The 20,234-nt window shown below is 54.0% G+C and overlaps 1 protein-coding gene across 4 annotated transcripts; it reads left to right on the forward strand.

The window, feature by feature from the left end:
• Nucleotides 1-953: 953 nt before the first annotated feature.
• On the forward strand, nucleotides 954-19,079 carry INPP5K (inositol polyphosphate-5-phosphatase K). 4 transcript variants are annotated; one of them, XM_082605302.1, is made up of 13 exons: nucleotides 959-1,234; nucleotides 2,351-2,581; nucleotides 3,041-3,148; nucleotides 3,592-3,700; nucleotides 6,855-6,971; nucleotides 7,322-7,497; nucleotides 8,071-8,182; nucleotides 8,893-9,002; nucleotides 15,764-15,950; nucleotides 16,815-16,952; nucleotides 17,223-17,306; nucleotides 17,454-17,558; nucleotides 17,750-19,079. In XM_082605302.1, the coding sequence occupies exons 2-13, from the start codon at nucleotides 2,424-2,426 to the stop codon at nucleotides 17,807-17,809; spliced, it is 1,464 nt and encodes a 487-aa protein (XP_082461428.1). In that variant the 5' UTR covers nucleotides 959-1,234; nucleotides 2,351-2,423; the 3' UTR covers nucleotides 17,810-19,079. The 4 variants fall into 4 exon arrangements, with proteins under 4 accessions (XP_082461430.1, XP_082461428.1, XP_082461431.1 ...); XM_082605304.1 differs by lacking the exon at nucleotides 17,223-17,306 and having other exon boundaries at nucleotides 954-1,234; XM_082605305.1 differs by lacking the exon at nucleotides 2,351-2,581.
• The last annotated feature ends 1,155 nt before the right edge of the window (nucleotides 19,080-20,234 follow it).

Consider the following 20,234-nt stretch of genomic DNA (forward strand, 5'->3'; position numbering starts at 1 on the left):
GATACAGGATATCTCTGAAAATTGTTGCATGTTGATTTCTGTAAACTAAAACAATCCCCTTATCATTTTACTTATGCAAATATCACATTTCTGAAAGTAATCTGGCCATCTTCTACTGGCAGCATTTCCTTTTTGCTTTTGTCTCCCCTCCTCTCCACATCGCCCTCTTTTACCCATCCTACCAAGGAAAACATTTATTTAAGGGAATTCTTAACCCTGGCTTCTGAGTCTGTAAACCTCATGAAGCTTGTTTGTAAAGTTGTGGTGCATTTTTCTGGGGAGAGTCATGGCTCTCATCAGTTCTTCAAAGGAATCCCATGCACTGTCCTGCCCCCGCCCCCTCCCAAAAAATTAAGAACCAGTGATTTGAAGGAAATCATAGTTAGTCTTTGGCACAGTAAATAATCTTTATGTCATGTTTGGTCGTAAATAGAGGCAGTGACTTATTTTTCGTTCACTGATGTATAGCTTTCTGAGTCCAGGAGCCCCCAAAAGTCCAATGTGTAATAGCTTGCATGAGTTTGAAGAGCGGAAAACACTTGAACGTGAGAGTGGAGAATGGAGGCGCTCACTGACCAAGAGGAGAGAGATTACCTGTAGCTGGGAAAGAGACTGGATTACAGGCCGGACAGTGGGTGGCTGCGCCGCCTCCCCTCGCCCTCTGCCCCTCGGGACGTTGGGAACCTGGAGGGAGACAGCGCCGAGGGCCGAGACCTCACGTTCTGTGCTAGTGAAACGCGACGCGCCGGGGCGGGGCGAGGCGGCGGCTTCCGCCGGAAGACGGCCCCTCCAGGCCGACCTCGCGCGAAGCACGCTGGGAGCCGCCTGGGCGGTGTCTGGGCCACGGCGCGCCCCGGCCGCTGGGCGGGGCAGTGTTGTATCGGGGTTTGGTGACACGAGGACACGCCTCTCTTACGTCCCCGTCCCCTAGGCCCCTTTCCCCTCAGCCTTTCACCGTTTCGCGCTCCTTGGAGAGTTCCGCCTCTTCCCCCGAGCCCGCCACCCAGAGCCATCCGTGCGCTCAGACCCCGCCTCTTACGGAAGCCGAGGCGGAGGGTCGAAATCCGGAAGAAAAACAATCGGGAGAGGGAGCTGGTCGGTGGCACCTGCTGCCCGAGGGGGGCAGATTGGGCCAGGACAGGCTGCGGCGGGGAGACGCGAGCCGGCCGGGCCACCGCGTGGGGACGATGGCGGCCATGAACCCACAGACCGAGCTGAGAGTCAGGACGCTCAGGTGAGGAAGGCGACTGCGGGCAGGCCGGCCTGCTCGGGGCGGGATCACTGCCTCCGACCCAATCGGGGCTGCGGGGCTGGGGCAGAACCAGACTGGGAGAGAAGGGGCCAGACCTACAGGGCTGCTTCTAGTTCAGAGGCCTCCCACATCCTCCCAGGCCAGTATCGAGAGGGCTATGTTGGGCTCGAACCCCGCGCCCCCTCCAAACTCGGGTCACCAAGTTCTTTCCCACTTGGACGCCCCAAGCAGGTGGCCCAGTTGGGTTCTGGAGGAGGCAGCAGTGTTGGGCTGTTAGAAGTTAAAAACATAACGAAGCACTCTCCCCTTAGCTCTAGAGTAGAAACCTTGTTCTTACTTTGGATCAGCACATACATCATGGGGTCTTCCTGACCCCGTTGTGCCCTCCTGAAACCCAAAATCAGATTTAGATAAGATCCTTTAGTGAAGTGATAATAGCCTGGTCTCATGCTTGTTCTTTAACGAGGAACAACGCTAATCACCAACTTAGTGCCGGTCACGATGCAAGGATTTGCTGCTAATCGTGGGACCTAAAAGTGGGAACAAGAAATCCCGGCTTTGGCTCTCCATCCACTTAGAGCAGGTCCCTGGGGAAACAAGGAGCCTTAGAGTAAAAGAGCTGCCTCTTAATCCTCCGTTGGACAGCAGGGGGAGACCGTAAACAAACGAAGCACGGAGCCTCTGGCTGAGTGCCTGGGAAGGTGGTTATTGTATTGTTTTGTTGATGTTCCTATGGAGGGGCAGGAAGTTGCTTTAAGCTGGCCAAGAATTTCTTCAATTTGTGCTCTTTAGAACATGGACCTCTAAGAACAGGGTCTGGTGGAGAAAAGATGTTTGAGGACATCCTGCCCTTTCCTTCCCCCCTCTGCCCCCATTCTACATCTTCCACTGTTACAGGTCCTCCTCCTTACGGTGTGCCTAGGACTCACCTGAGGCTTGGTGGTTCTTCTTGGTCTCTGCAGGGTTTGTAGCCCCTGCCTGTTCTGTACTCGGCACAATCTGGGGGCCTCCTGGGAGCATTACTGTCACTATTCAAATGAAGAGGTTTGCAAGTCTCTCCATCCCCTGAGCTGCTGATTAGATCTGTTGTTTCCCTAGGGTTTATGTGAAGCTGAGGTGGATGTTATCCAACTGATGACTTTTCCCCAGAGAGGGTAGAGTCTTGAGAGAGATGTTGAGAAACCTGTTATTCAGAATCTTCTTCGGCTCTTCCGAAACGCTTGGCAGAATTGGTTGTGCTCCAGAGATGAGTGAAGAAGGAAACGTGGTGCTGTTATCTCTGTTATTTTTGAAATTCCCCTGTCTTGCAGTACTAAGGCCTCTCCCAAGGTGAAAACTGAACCTCCAGAGTCTTTCTGGTGGTTGTAGGATCCCCTGGATTGAAGAGTGGGGGTGGAAAGTTGCTGACTGAGCCATAGATGAAGGGCTGGTGGAATTAATAAATTGCTGACAGTCCACCCCACCCACACCCCTTCCCTTGCCTGACTCCGAAACCTTCAGCCCCGCTTTGGCAGCCCTCCTAGTGTCGGCAGCGCCAGTGCTGCCAGGGGCAGGGAGCTGTTTGCCTGCACGGAGGAGCCAATCCAGGGTGGGAATTTCCTGCTTCGGGGACGGAGGTGAAGATGAAGGGCTTGTAGTTCAGTGGCTCTGTTCCCTCCACCGGATGCAGAAACACACGTTCCCCATTCTGACTACAGCGGATTGTGGTGCAGCCGCTAGCAGGGGCAGCCCCCTGTCTGTTACCTGGATGAGGGCTCATCCTCCTTCCTCCATGGCTTCCCTTCTCAGCATACATGTCGTGACATGGAACGTGGCCTCTGCAGCACCCCCTCCAGACCTCAGTGATCTGCTTCAGCTGAACAACCTGAACTTGAATCTGGACGTGTATGTCATTGGGTAGGTGTCTGCAGGCCCGTCACGCATCCCTATATCTGAGGTCAGGTAAGCCTGACCAGTCCCAAGTTGTCCCTGTCCCTGTGGGGAACTGCTGTAACCTGTACACCCTCACTCTGGAGTCTGAAGGCCAGGAGCTTTCACCCTGCATCAGGGCCAGGCAGTGTCTGTTGTCCTGGATCAGCAATGGCAAGGGGTTGGCAGTCAACAGCCAGGGGAGGGAGAGACCATGGTCCTGAGAGCCCAAGGCTGGAAAGTCGGCTGAGGGCAGTGTCTCTTGTCCTGGATCAGCAATGGCAAGGGGTTGGCAGTCAACAGCCAGGGGAGGGAGAGACCATGGTCCTGAGAGCCCAAGGCTGGAAAGTCGGCTGAGGGCAGTGTTAAATGTCTGCGGCAGAGGCAGTGCCCTCCAGGCCAGGGGGAAGCCTCTGACCTGAGATGGGCAGTTTGCAGGAAATGAACTGTGGGATCATGAGCCTCCTTTCTGACACTGCCTTTGAAGACCCATGGAGCAGTTTCTTCATGGATGTGCTTTCCCCTCTGAGCTTCGTCAAGGTAACTTATAAGTTCATGGGCAATTGGGAAATGTGTCTCATCTTTTATCACTAATCCCTAGTCCTTTGGTCTCGCACTCCAGCTTTCATGCTGTGTCCCTTTTATTTAAAGGCCCAAACCTCAGTTACACATGGCTCCCTGGGGCTCCTGCCTGCCTTGTGTGTTCAGAGGTAGCTGGAGCTGAGCTGGAACCCCTAGTTTAATACCTTGATATTTTTCAGGTTAGAAGAATTCCTTGGGGAGGTGCAGCGGGGCTTAGTAACACCTCAGTGCCTACCCCACCCCCTGCCTCCAACCTCTACTCTCAGGCCCAGCCTGAAATCTCGGAGCATAATAACTGCCACCATCTATCGAGTGCTCACTTGGTGTTAAGCATTATAAGCAAACTCTTTATATACGTTATTTAAAAATCTTAACTCTTTTGAAATATGGGTATTATATGGGTAAAACCAAGACTCAGAGGTTTCACAGGATATCTGGGGTTCAGATCCAGATCTTTCAAACTTAATAACCCATGTTCTTGGCTACTGTACTTTATTGCTGTACTGATGATCTCTAAGGCTGACGTATCCCACGACTCGCCTGCTGGTATCAGAGGGTATCCTCTGATCATAAGGGATGTGCACCTCAAATTCTTAGGGGCGAAGAGGTTAGGAGAGGGGACACAGGTGTGGAGGAAAAAGGTTCTCAGTCTGTAGGGCCAGAGTTCTTTGGGGAATCTTTAGACCATAGGAGCATCTACAGGAAGGCTCTAGATTGCTGGATCTCACCTTTCTGCCCTGCACAGCCAAGGGATGAAACACGCTCCCACTCAAAATGCCTCCAAGAAGCAATGCTTCCTGGAAATACCAGAATTCCTTTCTTCCCTTCCCTGGGTGACTGGATTTCTTCAGAATTAGTTCTGTTACCCTAATTTGCCTAAGGGTGCTGAAGCAAGAGCTGTGAGTCCTCCCGAGGAGGGCAGAGCCAGGAGGACGGCAGACATGGTTTGGTCCTGCTGCTGAGGCTAAAAAATGCCAGCCCCCAAGCCCTCGGCTCCCTCCACGTCACACTCGGGCCTCTTGCTGCAGACTTGGAGCTGGACCTTCTCGGAGGGCAGAACCGCTTCTCTCTCACCACCCACTGCCTTTCCAAGACTGGAGGCCTCCTTGTACCTTGGCTAACTGGCAAGGGCTTGGCAGGATGGAATTGAGCCAAGGAAGTGAGCTCATCTTGCGGCATGGACACAGCTCATTCTATCCATGCGGCCTCCTGAGGTTGGGAGAGCAGCCTGAGGGCCTGGCACCCAAATTAGATGACCTTTCTTCCCCGGGCCGAGAGTGGAGGTGAAGGGCGAGCCCTGCCTGCAGCCTATTCCTTAGCCAGAAGTTGCCAGCCACGGGTTGAGAAGCCTGGGGCTGACCCCCTTGGCCAGCTACTAGGCTCCCAGCCACCTCCCTCTAGTCCCTTCCTTAGCTCCTCCTACTTCATTTCCTCCACTGGAACTTCCCCTCGGAGGCTCCTGCCTTTCCCCACAGCCCCACCCCCACATCCATCCTCCCTGCGCCACGCCCCCTTCCCTGCGGCTTCACGAAGCAGGCTGGTGCCTTCGTGGTAGAGCCCATCGCCCCAACCCGCTCTATGGGTTCAGATTCAGCTTGAAACTCTTCCTGAATCTTTATCAGCTCCCTGGGAATCAGTCCCTCTTAGCCCAGCCCTTCACCCACTTCCATCGTCATATTTGCATGCGAAGGGGAGAGACCGAGACGGGGGGTGGAGAGTGAGGCGGGGGACACATCTGTAGCAACCTCTGCCGAACCCTAGTTTCTCATACTTCCCTCCCTCGGTCATGGATTTGGGGTTCCCCCTGCTTTGACTCCTCCACCGTCCCAGAGCTCCTGGCCTGTGGGATCAAGTTTCATAATTCCTGGAAGGCCCCAGTACACACTCCCCACCCGGGGATTTCCTCCTTGGCCTCTGCACCTCATGCTCCGGAAATAGCTACTCGGGTGGTGGGTGTAGACAGCCTGCAGCTGAGAGAGAGGGTCACTGGCCCATTCCCACCCCACCTCCGCGGCCACAGAGAGCAGGGATTTTGGCAGTCCTGGTCCTTTGAATATCCAGGTAGTCCTACTGGTTCCGTAGTCTCCTTGAGCCTCGGTCCTTCATGTGCAGAACAGGGACGGAGCCGCCTTGAAGGGTTGGCTAGAAGATTAAATGCGCGAGGCACTGTGTCAGTGGACGGTAGCTACTCTCCCCAATCTGTGAACACACGTCCTCTGCGCTCGCTCTCATCACCTCTGCGTGGCCTTCGTACGCACCAACTGCCCACAGTCTATATTATTTTTCAGTAGCATTTTCTTAATTTTTTTGCACTGAGCTATAATGTATACAGAAATTAAGTGTACAGTTTGATGGATTTTCTTTTTTTTTTTGGCCACGCCACGCAGCATGTGGAATCTTAGTTCCTTGACCAGGGTTGGAACCCGTGCCCCCTGCAGTGGAAGCTCAGAGTCTTAACCACTGGACCACCAGGGAAGTCCCCAGGTGGATTTTTATATGTATATGCAGAACATGTTACCACTGGTCAAATCAAGATACAGAACATTTTCAGCACCCTAGAAGGCTCTCTCATGCTTCTTCCCTGCATTTACTTTCAAGAATCCCTAAACCAAAAAAATAATAACTGCCAGTTAATCCAGCATCTTTGAGACAGATTCCTGCTTTATTAATGAGAAAATAGGCTGAGACTTGCCCAATATCAAATACTTAGAGCCCGAGCTGGGATTTGAACCCAGATCTGGCCCTTAGCCACTGTCCCATAGAGCATCTTTGAAGTTCTTTGAGCCCCGGTGCACAGTACCCATGGAAACTCAGGAAGGCACTGAGGAGAAAAGCACCTGACCGTGCCTGGGCCAGGGCCGAAGAGTCGGGGCCTTCCTGATGGCAGGGGGTCCCTGGCAGCCTTGTCTTCTCTGCCCTCCACCCCCAAGCCCAGGAGCAGAAACTGGAACTCCCTTAGCTTCCAGAATGCATCATTTGGCAGCTGAGACTCCATCTGCACTGAGATGCCATAGACCCCTGGCGCAGGACATCCATGTGGATCAGGGCTCTCTAGAGCGCCCAGCACAGGGCCTGGAGGGACACGAATGACCGTTGCCCCTCTGTCCTGCAGGTCTCCAGTGTCCGCATGCAGGGGCTCCTCTTACTGATCTTTGCCAAGTATCAGCATTTGCCCTTTATCCAGATCCTCTCTACTAAATCCACCCCCACTGGCCTCTTCGGGTACTGGGTAAGGACTGAGCTGTTGTCTGAGTCAAGAGCTGGGGGGCCGTCTCACTGGGATGGGCAGGGCTGGGGGCTTTAGAGCTGGGCAAGTGAAAAAGGGGGTGAAATGAATCTTGGCACTCTGTCCAGGCCAGTGCCCTGCACAGCCGCCTTCCCGCCTCAGGGGAGCTTAGCATCCCTAGGATGGCAGGTGGATGAGCTGGGCTCTGTGGATGGAGAGGCCACTCTGGGAGCTGAGTGTCTGACTCTGGGAGACCCCACAGGAGGTGAGACCATCTGCCCTCAGGTCTAGGATGGGAAAAGAGAGGTGTGTCCCCCCTAGAATGGCTTCCCACCCTCCTGCCCACCTACCAGGGGAACAAAGGGGGCGTCAACATCTTCCTGAAGTTTTACGGCTACTATGTCAGCATCATCAACTGCCACCTGCCCCCCCACATGGCCAACAATGACCAGCGGCTGGAGCACTTTGACCGGATCCTGGAGATGCAGAATTTTGAGGCACAGGATATCCCCAACATCCTGGACCACGAGTGAGCATGCCGTTGTGAACTGCCGCCCCTGCCCTCTCCCCCAGGCCAGCCCAGGCAAGCGTGCTCTGCCCGGTCACTGCTCCCCAGCCAGAGGCAGTCCGCCCCATCTCCCACCCTCTCCCAGCCTCCTTCCTGACAGCCCAGCTGCTCTCCTCTGCAGCTTTGCCTACCTGAGGTCTGGAACACCTTCCCTTTCCCTGGCCCCTCTGCCCTGCCTAGAAGCTCTGGGCACTTCCGAACATCCCAGGTCAAGAACCTCGTGGTTCCCGAGGTCCCCGGAAGGGCTGGTTCTCAGCCTTGCCTGTTGCCCAGTTGAGGAGGGGGGGCTAGGGCCTGCTCCATATTTGCCACGTGCCCCTTGGGGCCCATCTCTTCGGCTTAAATGGTGGCGGGTGGGGGCCGTGAGAACAGTCCCGTTGGGCCCTGCTCTTGTCTTCACCTGATCTTCTCACCCACCCCTCGAGCTTTCTGCTCTCCGGCAGCCCTGCAGTGAGTGGCCAGAACCCCTGTGGTCCTGCCTTTTCTGACCTCGTCACAAACCTTCAGGCCGTCTGCTTTCCTTTCTTTCTGAAGCCTCATTCTCTGGTTTGGAGACATGAACTTTCGGATTGAGGACTTTGGGTTGCACTTTGTTCGGGAATCCATAAAAAATCAGTGCTACAGTGACCTGTGGGAGAAGGATCAGGTATCTGATGAGGGGAGGGCCGCGAAGGGTGGTCTGAGCCCGTGGTGGGTGGAGGTCAACATGAGATGTGGGGAGGTTCTCTAGTGCCTGTTCTCCTTTCCCAGGCCGCCCGAGTCCCTGTTCCCAGGCAGGGTGGGGTCTAATAGGGCTTGACCTCTGCCGGTAGGGCAGCCAGTCCTGTCCGGCCGCCCGGGTCTCCAGCTGGAGGAGCGAGGACACAGCCACTGGGTGTGCGTGAGATTAGGGAGCGAGAAGGGCTTCGGCCTGCTGTGGCCCTGCACCATCGCCAGCCCTCTTGTGTCCCTGTTGTCTTTCCCACCCCCAGCCTGGCTTGCCTCCTAGAGGATGAGATACCACCCCTTTGGGGGACCGTGGCTACCCCAGCCTCCCTTCTGACACACGTTTGCTGGTGGCTGCCAGGGAGGTGGAATTCAGAGCCTGGTCCCTATAGTCCAAGAACTGGGAAAAGGCAGGCAGCTGCCTCCCCTGGGACCATGGGGTAATGTTTTCAAAAGGATCCCGCTGATCTCCCGGGGGTGAGGGCGCCGGGGGCTGGGGTGCCGAGGCTGCCACTGGGGCAGTGAGGAGGTGGAGTGGCCGGGTTTGACTCTTGCCCCACTGCGATGGCATGTGCCAGCCCTTGACTGGAGCGTGGTGCCGGGCCGTTGGGGCAGGACTGCTGGGAGATGGGAATGTGCCTTTCCCTCCAGCTCAGCATTGCCAAGAGACACGACCCGCTGCTCCGGGAGTTCCAGGAGGGCCCCCTGCTCTTCCCGCCCACCTACAAGTTTGATAAGAACTCCAACAACTATGACACCAGGTGAGGGGGCTCCACCAGGAGAGGATCAGCCTGTCGCAGGTCTGGGCCTGGGAAGTCAGATCATGCTGGCCCTAGTGGCAGTGGGAGCTGCCTCCGAATAGAAGTGTCGGGGAAGCAGGAATAGATCCAGCCATCACCTCTCAGGAGTGGCACCACCCACCCCACTCATGAAATGCTGCCTGTGGGAGCTGTCCCAGATTGTCCGCAGGGAGAGCAGGAAGGGGAGACACAGTGCTGGCAGGAATAGGGGTTGGGGGCAGGGCAGGTAGAGCCAAAGGGGAGGGAAGACGGTTGATTGCTCACTTGAGGGGACTGTACTTCAGCATTCTGGGAACCCCTGCCCCTGAATGTTGTCCCCGTTGTCCCCGCTCCCCAGGACTTTCTGATCCTACCCAGACGGGGGCAGAAAGCTTGGCTCAGCCAATTACTGGTATTACATAGCCCTACCCCAGCTGTGAGTGGGTCGGGTACTATTTAGGAAGGTGAAGTAGTAGTTGTCAGGGGGGCAGTTAATGGGGAACAGTGTGGAGATAGTGCATCTGGTAGTTAGAAGCACAGCTCTGCCCTTCATCAACTGTATGACCTTGGACACGGTATTTAAGTCTCAGTTTTGTCATCTATAAAATGGGGATGATAACCATACCTATTTCACGGGGCTGAAGATTAAATGAGACCTTGCATGTGCTCAGACCAGTGCCTGTCACCCGGTAAGCACTGTGATAACTGCTGTTGTTATTTTTATTTTATTTTATTATTTATTTATTTATTTTTTATAAATTTATTATTTTTTTTTGTCTGTGTTGGGTCTTCGTTGCTGCACGCGGGCTTTCTCTAGTTGCGGCGAGCGGGGGGCTACTCTTCGTTGTGGTGTGCGGGCTTCTCATTGCAGTGGCATCTCTTGTTGCAGAGCACGGGCTCTAGGCGCTCGGGCTTCAGTAGTTGTGGTACGTGGGCTCAGTAGCTGTGGCTCGTGGGCTCTAGAGCACAGGCTCAGTAGTTGTGGCGCACGGGCTTAGTTGCTCCATGGTATGTAGGATCTTCCCGGACCGGGGCTCGAACCCGTGTCCCCTGCATTGGCAGGCGGATTCTTAACCACTGCGCCACCAGGGAAGTCCCTGTTGTTATTTTTAGATTCATGTCTTCAGGTGGCAGTTTTACTGAAAACTTTTCTCAGAAGCTGAGAAAGGGCCAAGTGACCACCAAAACCTTAGGCTTAGGCAGAGGGGCAAAAGTAGCTCTGGCAAGAGGTCCCTGGCCCAATTTAGGGCAAGAATCCTCATCTCTTTGAAGAAAAAGAACCCCCTACGTGTTATGAGGCTCTTTGTTTCAGCCGGAGCAGCTCCTTCATGTATTCCCGTAGCAGGACTGTCTCATGAGGGAGGTAGGAGGCACCTCCAGGGCGGCCCAGGCCTCTGGGATTTAGCAGGTGAGTAGGTATGCCCACAGCCAGCCTGGGGTGAGAGGAAGAGCTGCTGGCCCAGTGCTGGAAGCCGTGTGGCAGAGCCGCAATGTCCCCACCAAGCAAGGGGGAGAGCATGAGCCATTTCAGGTGTGTGGAGCAAGGCAGAGTGGGGTCACAGCCAGGGCAGTGCACACAAGAGGCCACGAACACTGGAAACAGGGTCCAGCCTGAGCTACAGTACAAGCCAGGAAGAAGGGAGGAGGTCAGGCTCCAGCTGGCCTGCTGGCCGGGTCCAAGGCGGACAGTCTCCCCAGCCATCCATTGGAGATGAGGGTCCAATGGACTCACTGTGGAAATTGTCAGGCCTCAGTGGGACAGGCTGGGGCCTTGGGGGCTGGGACCCTCTACCAATTGACTTCAAAACCTCACTTGCCAGCAGGAAGAGAGCTGCTGACAGACCGTTTGGCCAGGTGTCCCTCTGCCCACACCCCTGGTTATGGGAGGGAAACCAGCAGGAGACTGGAAGTTATGAGATGGCCTAGAGAGGCTCAGAGATGTTCAAGGTCTTACCCAGGTGGCTCAGCTAGTGATGGCGGAGCTGGGGCTCAGACCCAATTCTCTGGACTGTGTTGCCCACGATGCCTTCCTCTAGCCCACAGTGCCTCTGGGTTCACAGCCAGTCTTGCCAGCAGCAGCAGAAAGGAGGGCAGGATTGGGATAGCAAAGCCTTGCTAAGGAGAAGGCAGTTGTTATTTCCACATAATAGGTATAATCCACATTGTGACTGACATTATTGAGTGCTGACCATGGGCCAGGCATCGTGCAGAGTGCTTTGCCCGCATCACTTCACTTCATTTATACTGTATCTTCATTAGGTAAATGCTGTTGATACTGACTTTTTACAAATAAGGAAACTGTGTCTCAGAAGATCTAAGTGAGGTAGTTAACAGAGTAAGTGACGGAGCAAGAATTTGAACTGGAGTCTGTGTGAATCCAGTTCCCCTTGCCTGAAGCCCAGGAAATGAAGGAATGTCTGGACAGGAACAGGGGCCTTATGGGGGGACCTCATAACTGAAATATTCCCAGCTGGGCGCTCCTGCGGTGGGCAGGGCCTGAGCCCCACATAGTGAACAGAAACATTCCTGTCTGCTCAGTCTGTTATTCATCCTGAAAGCCCAGTTCAGACATCATCTGAACCATCTGAAAAGCCTTTCCTGACCCTTGCCCGTTTCACTGAGAGTTCTCTCCTTTCCTTATGCTGCCTGCAAGCCTTGCACACACCATGCTTTCAGTGTTGCTTTTAAAACACAGTGTGCCTTTCTTGCTGTGCTATGAATGCCCAGTGCACAGAGACCGGATCTGATTTATGACCGTCCCTGGTGTGTAGCGTAGTGCCTGGCATATGTTTAAACTGGGAGCCTGAGAGGACAAAAGGAAAAGATAAGGCATTTAAGGAGCAACCAGTCTAGTAGAGGGACCCACCCAGAGTGAGAGAGCCAAATAAACACTCTCAAGTCCAGGAGTTGGCCCATAGAAGGTTCCAGAACTCTGTGTGGAAGTGCCGAAGGAGGGTGAAGCAAATGGTAAGGAGGCGGGCAGCTGAAGCCAGGAGGAGTCAATGAGAGTTATTGTCAGGGAGGCAGAAAGGAGCGCAGGCATTCTGATCAGTCAGCAGTGCTGGTGAGAGGCATCTTGAGTGGAGTTGACCCGCTGTACAGAGGGACTGAGCTGCATGCAGGGCATGGTACGGAGCTTTGCCCAGCCTCGGCAGCATCCCGGAGCCAAGATGTAATGAGAAACGAGGTCAGCTCCATTACACGGGAGGGTGAAAGGGCTGAGGGCAGGAAATCCTATTAAAGTCAGGGATTGCAATGGTTTTGTTACAGTGGACAGGAACCCAGTCCACCTCTCTGCTAGGCAGTGAGCAGAGGATGTTATGATCAATCTATTCAAGACTCGAGTCCAGAGTTCAGCGAGACACTCAGAAGCCATCTTCGGCCATAGGGAGCCGAAAGGAAAAGTGCTCTCAGACCCCAAAATGGAACACATCACTACTTTTGGGTCAGTACACTGGCTCAAGTTTTCTAGGCTCTTAAGCCAGGAGAATCCTGCAGAGCTACTTGGTTTTAATTTTCAGAAAGTAAAGACATACTACAGGCATACCTGAGAAATATTGCGGGTTTGCTTCCAGACCACCACAGTAAGGCGAATATCACAATAAAGAGAGTCACACAAATGTTTTGGTTTCCTGATAAAAAAGTTATGTTTACACTATACTGTAGTCTGTTGAGTGTGCAATAGCATTATGTCTAAAAAAATGTACATACCTTCATTTAAAAATACTTTATTGGTAAAAAAAAATGCTAACCATCATCTGAGCCTTCAGCAAGTCATAATTTTTTTTTGCAATAGTAACATCAAAGATCACAGATCACTGTCAACAGTTACAACAATAATGAAAAAGCTTGAAATATTATAAGAACTACCAAAATGTGACTCAGAGACATGAAGGGAGCAAATGCTGTTTGAAAAATTGTGCTAATGGTCTTGCTCGATGCAGGGTTGCCACAAACGTTCAATTTGTAAAAATCACAATATCGGCGCAGTACAAGAAAAGCGAAGCACGAGGATACGAGGTGTGCCTGTAAGCTCCAGAGATAATTCTTGTACTCAGTCACGACCATTCAGCCAAGAAAAGCATTAGTGATGGGACTTCCCTGGTGGCGCAGTGGTTAAGTATCCGCCTGCCAATGCAGGGGACACAGGTTCAAGCCCTGGTCCAGGAAGATGCCACATGCCACGGAGTGACTAAACCTGTGCACCACAACTACTGAGCCTGTGCTCTAGAGCCCGCTGAGCCACAACTACTGAAGCCCGCACGCCTATGCCTAGAGCCCATGCTCCACAACGAAGAGTAGCCCCTGCTCGCAGCAACGAAGACCCAACATGACCAAAAATAAAATAAATAAGTAAATAAATTTATTTTTTTAAAAAAAAGCATTAGTGAGACCCGGCTCTGGTGACACACACTGGGAATCGGTCACCACGGGCAAGCTGGAGGAGACGGGTGCAGTGGAAGGAGCACTGACTCTGTAGTCAGCAACGTGGGCAGGCACCCAGCTCCCACCTGCATAGGGTGACCTCGCTCAACTTCAGTGTCCTGGAGAAGAAGGAAAATGTGACCCGTGGCATTCTTCCAGTGTTGGAAGGATTGGAACAGTCTGATGCACAGAAGGACCCCGTGTTTAGTTATTATTAGGAATGGAGAACTGAGGGAAATGTGTAATATTTAGTTGGTACATATTTATTTTGCTTATTTGTTCCTTGTCTTTTGTTTGTTAAACGAGCTCGTCAACGACTTTGTCAATCCCATTTAGCAGATCCCCAGTTGCCTGGCGTATAATAAGGGCTCAGTAAAGCTCACTGAAAGAATGAACAATACAGGTGCCCAGTGATGAGTGTGGAAAAGGAGGAAAGGGAGACAGGCTGAGGTCCCAAGGAGGAAGGAGAGCCAAGCTGAGGTACTGAGGGGGAAGGAGAGTCAGGCTGTGGTCAGGACTTGGGGAGGATCCTGACGGGACAGCAAGTATGGGCTCTTGACCATAATAGGGAAGTGGAGGTGGGGAGGATGCTTTGAAAGGGAGAGTGGTACATTCATGTGGTTCATTACCAAGTTTTAAGAATTGCTAGGCACTGAATGTCCAAGATTGGTTTGGAGATTGAGTGTCTGTTGTCTCTGGGATGGGAATACCACATTCTGATTATCCCCTGAACACTCCTCAGAAGAGTGAAGGATTGAAACAACCCAGGAGCCCCGAGGAGAGGTGGTTTAGCCAGTTCCCACGTTTTTTTTTTTTTTCGCGGTACACGGGCCTCTCACTGTTGTGGCTCCGGACGCGCAGGCTCAGCGGCCATGGCTCACGGGCCCAGCCGCTCCGCGGCATGTGGGATCTTCCCGGACCGGGGCACAAACCCGCGTCCCCTGCATCGGCAGGCGGACTCTCAACCACTGCGCCACCAGGGAAGCCCTAGTTCCCACTTCTTGACCACTCCCTCGACAATGTTTCTTTGAAGTAAGCACTGTTGTCACCCCGTCTTAAGAGCGGAAGAAACTGAGGTTTGGAGTGATGAAGTCACTTGCCCAAGGGCAGAGCTTTTTTTTAAACTAAGTTACTGCTTTGTTGTAAAAAGATATAACTCAGAAGCAGGCAGATGGAAGAGATGTGTAGGACAAGGTATGGAGAAGGGGAAGGAGCTTCCATGCCCTCTCCAAGGGCACCACTCCCCAGATTCACTAACCTGGAACCCCGTAGCTCTTAATTAACAGGGGCAGAACCTTCCCCAACTGGTCTCTGATACTAGAGTCAGAGTTCACCACCGAGGCACCATTCTGCCTCTATTGCTGGAAAACCATATTGTTATTGAAGTGATGGAAGTATACCAGAAATGTTTGTTTAAAATAGTAAGTGAATAAAGCAGAAGACAAAAATAGAATTTCAAACTGATTATAAGCATATGAAACTGTATATGTTAAGATTAGGTGGGCAGGGCTTCCCTGATGGCGCAGTGGTTAAGAATCTGCCTGCCAGTGCAGTGGGAGGTCTTTCACTTGACTCTTGAGAACAAAGCATCACAGTAGCCGGTGTATGCAGAGAGTTTATGTTGTATGAAGCATGGTGCTAAACATTTTTTGTGTTTCATCTCATTTAATCATCCCAGCAACCCTATGACGTAACTACTATTATCTCCATTCTACAGATGAGGAAGCTGAGGCCTAAGAGGGGTTGGCCTGGTGATTAAGGGCACATGCTCTGTGGTCATGCTGGCTGGCCTTGAGTCCTGGCTCTACCACTCAGTGGCTGTGTGACTGGGAAAGTTACTTCCCCTCCAAGACTCATTTTCTCCACTTGTGAAGAGTGAAATAAATAGTTCTGGTTGCCGGCATGTAGTGAGCGTTCCCTAAATGCTTCCCTTTCCTTCCCTAAGGTCAGGTCTTTAGTATGGGGGAAGCCGGATTCCAGCTCAGGTCTGTCTCACTCCAAATTCCAAACCTCAGCTTCTTTGATGTTCTGCTGCTTTTATTCAAGAAATAATAAAGGCTTTAAATGGGATGTTTCTGAGTCACAATTTGATTGTGACCCTCTAGTCTACTGAGGGTCCTTGGCTGAGTCTGACAAAGGCCAGCATACTTTTGGTTCCATCGGACACCCTGCTGCCGTGCTGGTCTCCAGCTCTGGCCCAGGGGGGTCTCGTGACTGCTGACAGGCCCTGGTGTTAGGGCATCCAGCAAGCTCGTGGGTCCCTTCCTGCTCACCTGCCAACCCTTCTCTCCCCATTCTTCCTCTCCTCCCACCCCCAGTGAGAAAAAGCGCAAGCCCGCGTGGACCGACCGCATCCTGTGGAGGCTGAAGCGGCAGCCCCAGGCCGCCATCCACACCCCGACGCTGTCAGCCCCCCACTTCACCCTGTTTCTGAGGAGCTACGTCAGCCACATGCTGTACAGCATCAGTGACCATAAGCCTGTCACTAGCACCTTTGACTTGGAGGTAAATTTCTGGGCTGCCCGGCACTTGGCAGAGGAGCAGCCATGCTGGGCCACATCCCCAGACCCTCCCGCCCTGGGTTCTCATGTCAGCAGATGCCCCAGGGGAGACCTGTGGGAGGACATGATTGCCTTTCCTCCCGGGTCAGGTATCCCAGCTCTTCTTAGGAGCTGTTGATGGCTCTGTCTGTCAAAAATGTGTTCAAACCCTTTGTCAGTAGGTTTCCATTTCCTCTTGGTACTGTCCCTTGGGGCTCCTGAGTTCCATTATGCTTATTACCTACCATGGGAAGTAGGACTTGCTTTCATTTGTCCTGCACCTATTGGGCTCAGATTGCAAAGGAAGCCCCCTCCATCCTTGTATCTTGCCATCTCATGACCAAGGCGGTGTTCACCTCCTTTGAGCTGCTGGCTGCCCTCTTACTGTTTGTCTTTATACCACTGTGTTCCTCCACATGCCTATAGCTGTTCTCACCAGAGGCCCCCAAATTGGATTTGGGCCTTTGGATCAGGAACCGTGAAGGGCCTGTGAGCAACTCCCTGGCTTCTTTCTTCAGCCCGCCAGCGGCGCCCCTGATCTCCCCCACTCCGACGTTCCTCAGCACTTGGCTCTCTGCTTGGTTACCTAGCCGGCCCCCAGTCTCGTCCTCCTGGCAGGGCCAGCCATCCCCGATCAGCCTTTGGCCCTTCTTTGGAGCTGGCCAGCCAAGGTCTGGTACTCTAAGGGCAGCCTAGTAGAGTTAACCCGTGGGTGCCCCTCCATCCCTCCCCACTGACCCTGACCATTGCAAGGGCACAGTAAGGACGTTCTTCTCAGGGAAGGGAATGATGCTGTGGGACGTCAACCCCTTCCCGCCCCTGTGCGTAGCTGAAGCCATCGGTATCTGCCCCACTGGTCACCCTGCTGCCCGAGAGCCCGTGCACCAAGGAGAGCGACATGCTGATCAGCTACTCCCTGACCACAGACTTCCTCAGCAGCCCCTGGGACTGGATTGGCCTGTACAAGGTGACGTGGTAGGCGGGCAGGGAGCCCATCAGTCGCACCCCCCCACCGGTGTATCTATTCTGGGTGCTCAGGGGAATTGGGCACAGAGACTGCAGAGCTGCCCTCATCCACCCCAAGGGTCCTTGCCCACCGAGGGGCTAGCAGTGCAGGGGAAGAGGCAGGTGGTATGACGGCCAGCCTCAGACATGACACCATCCTCTCCGTAGGACTTGACATGGGTCCCGTGTCCTCCCACACCACTGACCGCCCGCCTGATCCCCCCTCCCACAGGTGGGGCTGCGCCACATTAATGACTACGTGTCGTATGTCTGGGTCAGGGACAACCAGGTCTCCTTCAGCGACGGGCTGAACCAGGTACCTGCCCCCTTTCCCGAGATAGGTATTCCACATCTCCAGCAGGCGGGCTTGTCTGACCTCTCCCCTGTCTTCTGGAAGGAGCTGAGAGCTGAATGGGGCCTGGGGCCGTGGAGCTGATCCACTTCCGTCTGTCCTTCCCTCCAGGTGTACATCGACATTAGTGACATCCCTGAGACTGAGGATCAGTTTCTCCTTTTATACTATAGCAACAACCTACATTCTGTGGTGGGGATAAGCACTCCCTTCAAGGTAATGGCTGCTGGTGGGTAAGAGGAAGGGTAGCCCAGAAGACTTGAGCCCATCACCAGTTCCCTGAGGCCACGGGCCGAGGAGCCGACATCCACCATGGAGCCGAAGCCTTTGGGGGATGGGGGAGACAGAAGGCACGGGGTGAAGCCTGCCCTCGCCCCTTCTGCTCACTGCTTGTTTTACTCCTGCAGATCCATCCTCGCTCCTTCTTGGCGGAGGGCCCCCTGGATGAAGCCCAACCACAGATCTGAGCCGGGATAGAGTGAATCCAGGGCGGAGGCTGGAGCTGGCAGCCAGCTCTGCCTACCAGTGCCAGGAGTGCTGAGGGCCCAGCCCGGCCCCCTGAGGAGGCAGCGGTATCCTCCACCTCCCAGGGGGACCTCTAGCCACACTCCTTTGCTCTCTCCAGTCCAGATCTCTGGAATCAGCTCCTTAAATACAGGTTTTTGTTGCTGAGGTGTGAGTGGAACCAGCTAGTTTGTCAACAGTGAAGATCTAGACAGTCCACTGGATGTGGGAAGGACCCTCTGGCCTGCGTCTCATTTCTTGATTTCCCCCCCACACACTTCCAGTCCCGCCCAAGCAGGCCTGCCAGGCACATGCCCCATCTGGCACAGGCCTGCATTCTTGTCACGCCACCCTGGGCCTTAGGCTGCCTGGGAGGGGGAGATGCTCCCATTTGTACAGGCTGCGGAGCCTGGTTGGCCCACGTAGCACTGGGTTCCAGGAGGCTTGGCATCTCGTTGCCTGTCCCCCTGAGGGGTGGGCAGAGAACCTGGGATCCCTGCTTTCAGCAGAAGCAGATGACTAAGTCGGCAGGATGGAGGAGCCCTCCACCCAGGCTCTTCTGTAGGGGCTGTGGGCAGGCTGATGTGTGTCCTTCTGCCAGCAGCACACCCCCCCACCCCCACCCCCAGCTCAAGGAGTCCAACTCAGGAAGTTCCAGGGTCTGAGCAGAGGATTGGACTCAGGTTCGCTTCTGCTAGTGGACCAGGCTCCATGCCCCCAGCCTGCCCTCTTAGGAAGGGCTGGCAGGTGGCAGAGGACCTACGGCCACAGACTTTTCCAGGGTGGTCCTTGCCCCGTCCAGGTCGTCTTCCCCTACCCTCGCCTGCCATCGCAGGCCAGAAACTTGCCCTTTGTCCAGACCACTCTGGGACCTAGAAGTGGGGGCAGGTGGAGAGGAGAGTCAGAATCAAGATGTTCTGGAGAATCTGGCCCGGGGGTCTTCAGAGAGCATTCTCCAGCTGCTGTGTGGACACGGTTCGGCCCCACTCCCACCATTTGCCTCCAGCCGCCGTTGACTCTACAGCCTGTTTCCGAGGAGAAGACACCTCAGGGAGCCTGCTCTGTGACTATTAACGCCCAGCCTATGACCTGAGACTGAGGGACACTCCAGTTGCTCTGCATTCCTACTTCACCCTGGGAGCCATCAGGAACTGTCCCTCTGGCTTCTAGCAGGCCATGGCCATCTGTGTTCTGTGGCTGTTGCATTGGGGGATAATTAGAAACATGGCTTTTACACTTGTGACTCCTTCATGATAGTGGTGGGGACGGGCACACGCCCCTGGGCCCTTGCTAGACTCCAGGACGAGGGCCCTGTTATCCAGACTAGACCATGTCTGAGGATGACAGATGTTGCCCAGATGGGAATGGGTTGAGGTTCTGGGATGGTGGCCCTCCAAGTCCCTGGTCCAGGTGGGGCACGTCTCTTATGCTGTTGGGCACTTCGTTTACTCTGCTGCTGAGCAGGTAGAATGGATTTCTTGGGACTGAAGTCTCAGAAAATGTGCATACTCTGCTCTCACCGATTCATCCCTCCTCACCCGGCACTCCCTCACACCTTAGTCTTGAGTTAAGCTCTGGTCCTGGGTTAAGCTCTCCAAAAATGTCACCATCTCTTCTCTCTGCCCCACCTCTCCCCCAGATCCCTGTACCCCGAGGTCCCCACGATAACTTCTATCCCTGCCCCCAACACACACATACCTGAGGGACTCTGAACCCTTGAACTCGCCACCTGTTTCCTTCTCACGCACAACCATCGTGGGTGCTGCTACAGAGACCCTTCATCTGTGGACGGAGAAGCCAAAGCCCAGAGGAGTGGTGTGATCCCGCCGAACTTAGCCAGGGAGCTGTGGTGTCATGCAAGACCAGAAACACAGGAATGGGCTCAAGACCTGGGTTCGAATGACAGTTCCACCTCTACCCTACTCTAGGAGTCTCAGTTTCTGTAAAATACAATGTTCCGGTTCACAAGATTATTGTGAGAGAACAATTACAAAACAAAAACAGGGCTTCCCTGGTGGCGCAGGGGTTGAGTCCACCTGCCGATGCAGGGGACACGGGTTCGTGCCCCGGTCCGGGAAGATCCCACATGCCGCAGAGCCGCTGGGCCTGTGAGCCATGGCCGCTGAGCCTGCGCGTCCGGAGCCTGTGCTCCGCAACGGGAGAGGCCACAACAGTGAGAGGCCCACCCGCATACCGCAAAAAACAAAAACAAAACAGTCTATCCAGCTCTTCGTTCTGATTGATGTAGCCCTGGGGCTGGACCTCAGGGCTCCTGACTCCAGGGGTCCCCCTGTTTCTCATGTTTCTGGATCATGCTTGTCTTCTAGGTGCCTACCTCTCCCCTTTGCCCTTAAGTCTTCACACACCCCTACCCCTGCCTCCCGTTAG

Source organism: Mesoplodon mirus, assembly GCF_964341445.2.
Source record: "Mesoplodon mirus genome assembly, chromosome: 18".
NCBI classification, from domain to species: Eukaryota; Metazoa; Chordata; class Mammalia; order Artiodactyla; family Ziphiidae; genus Mesoplodon; species Mesoplodon mirus.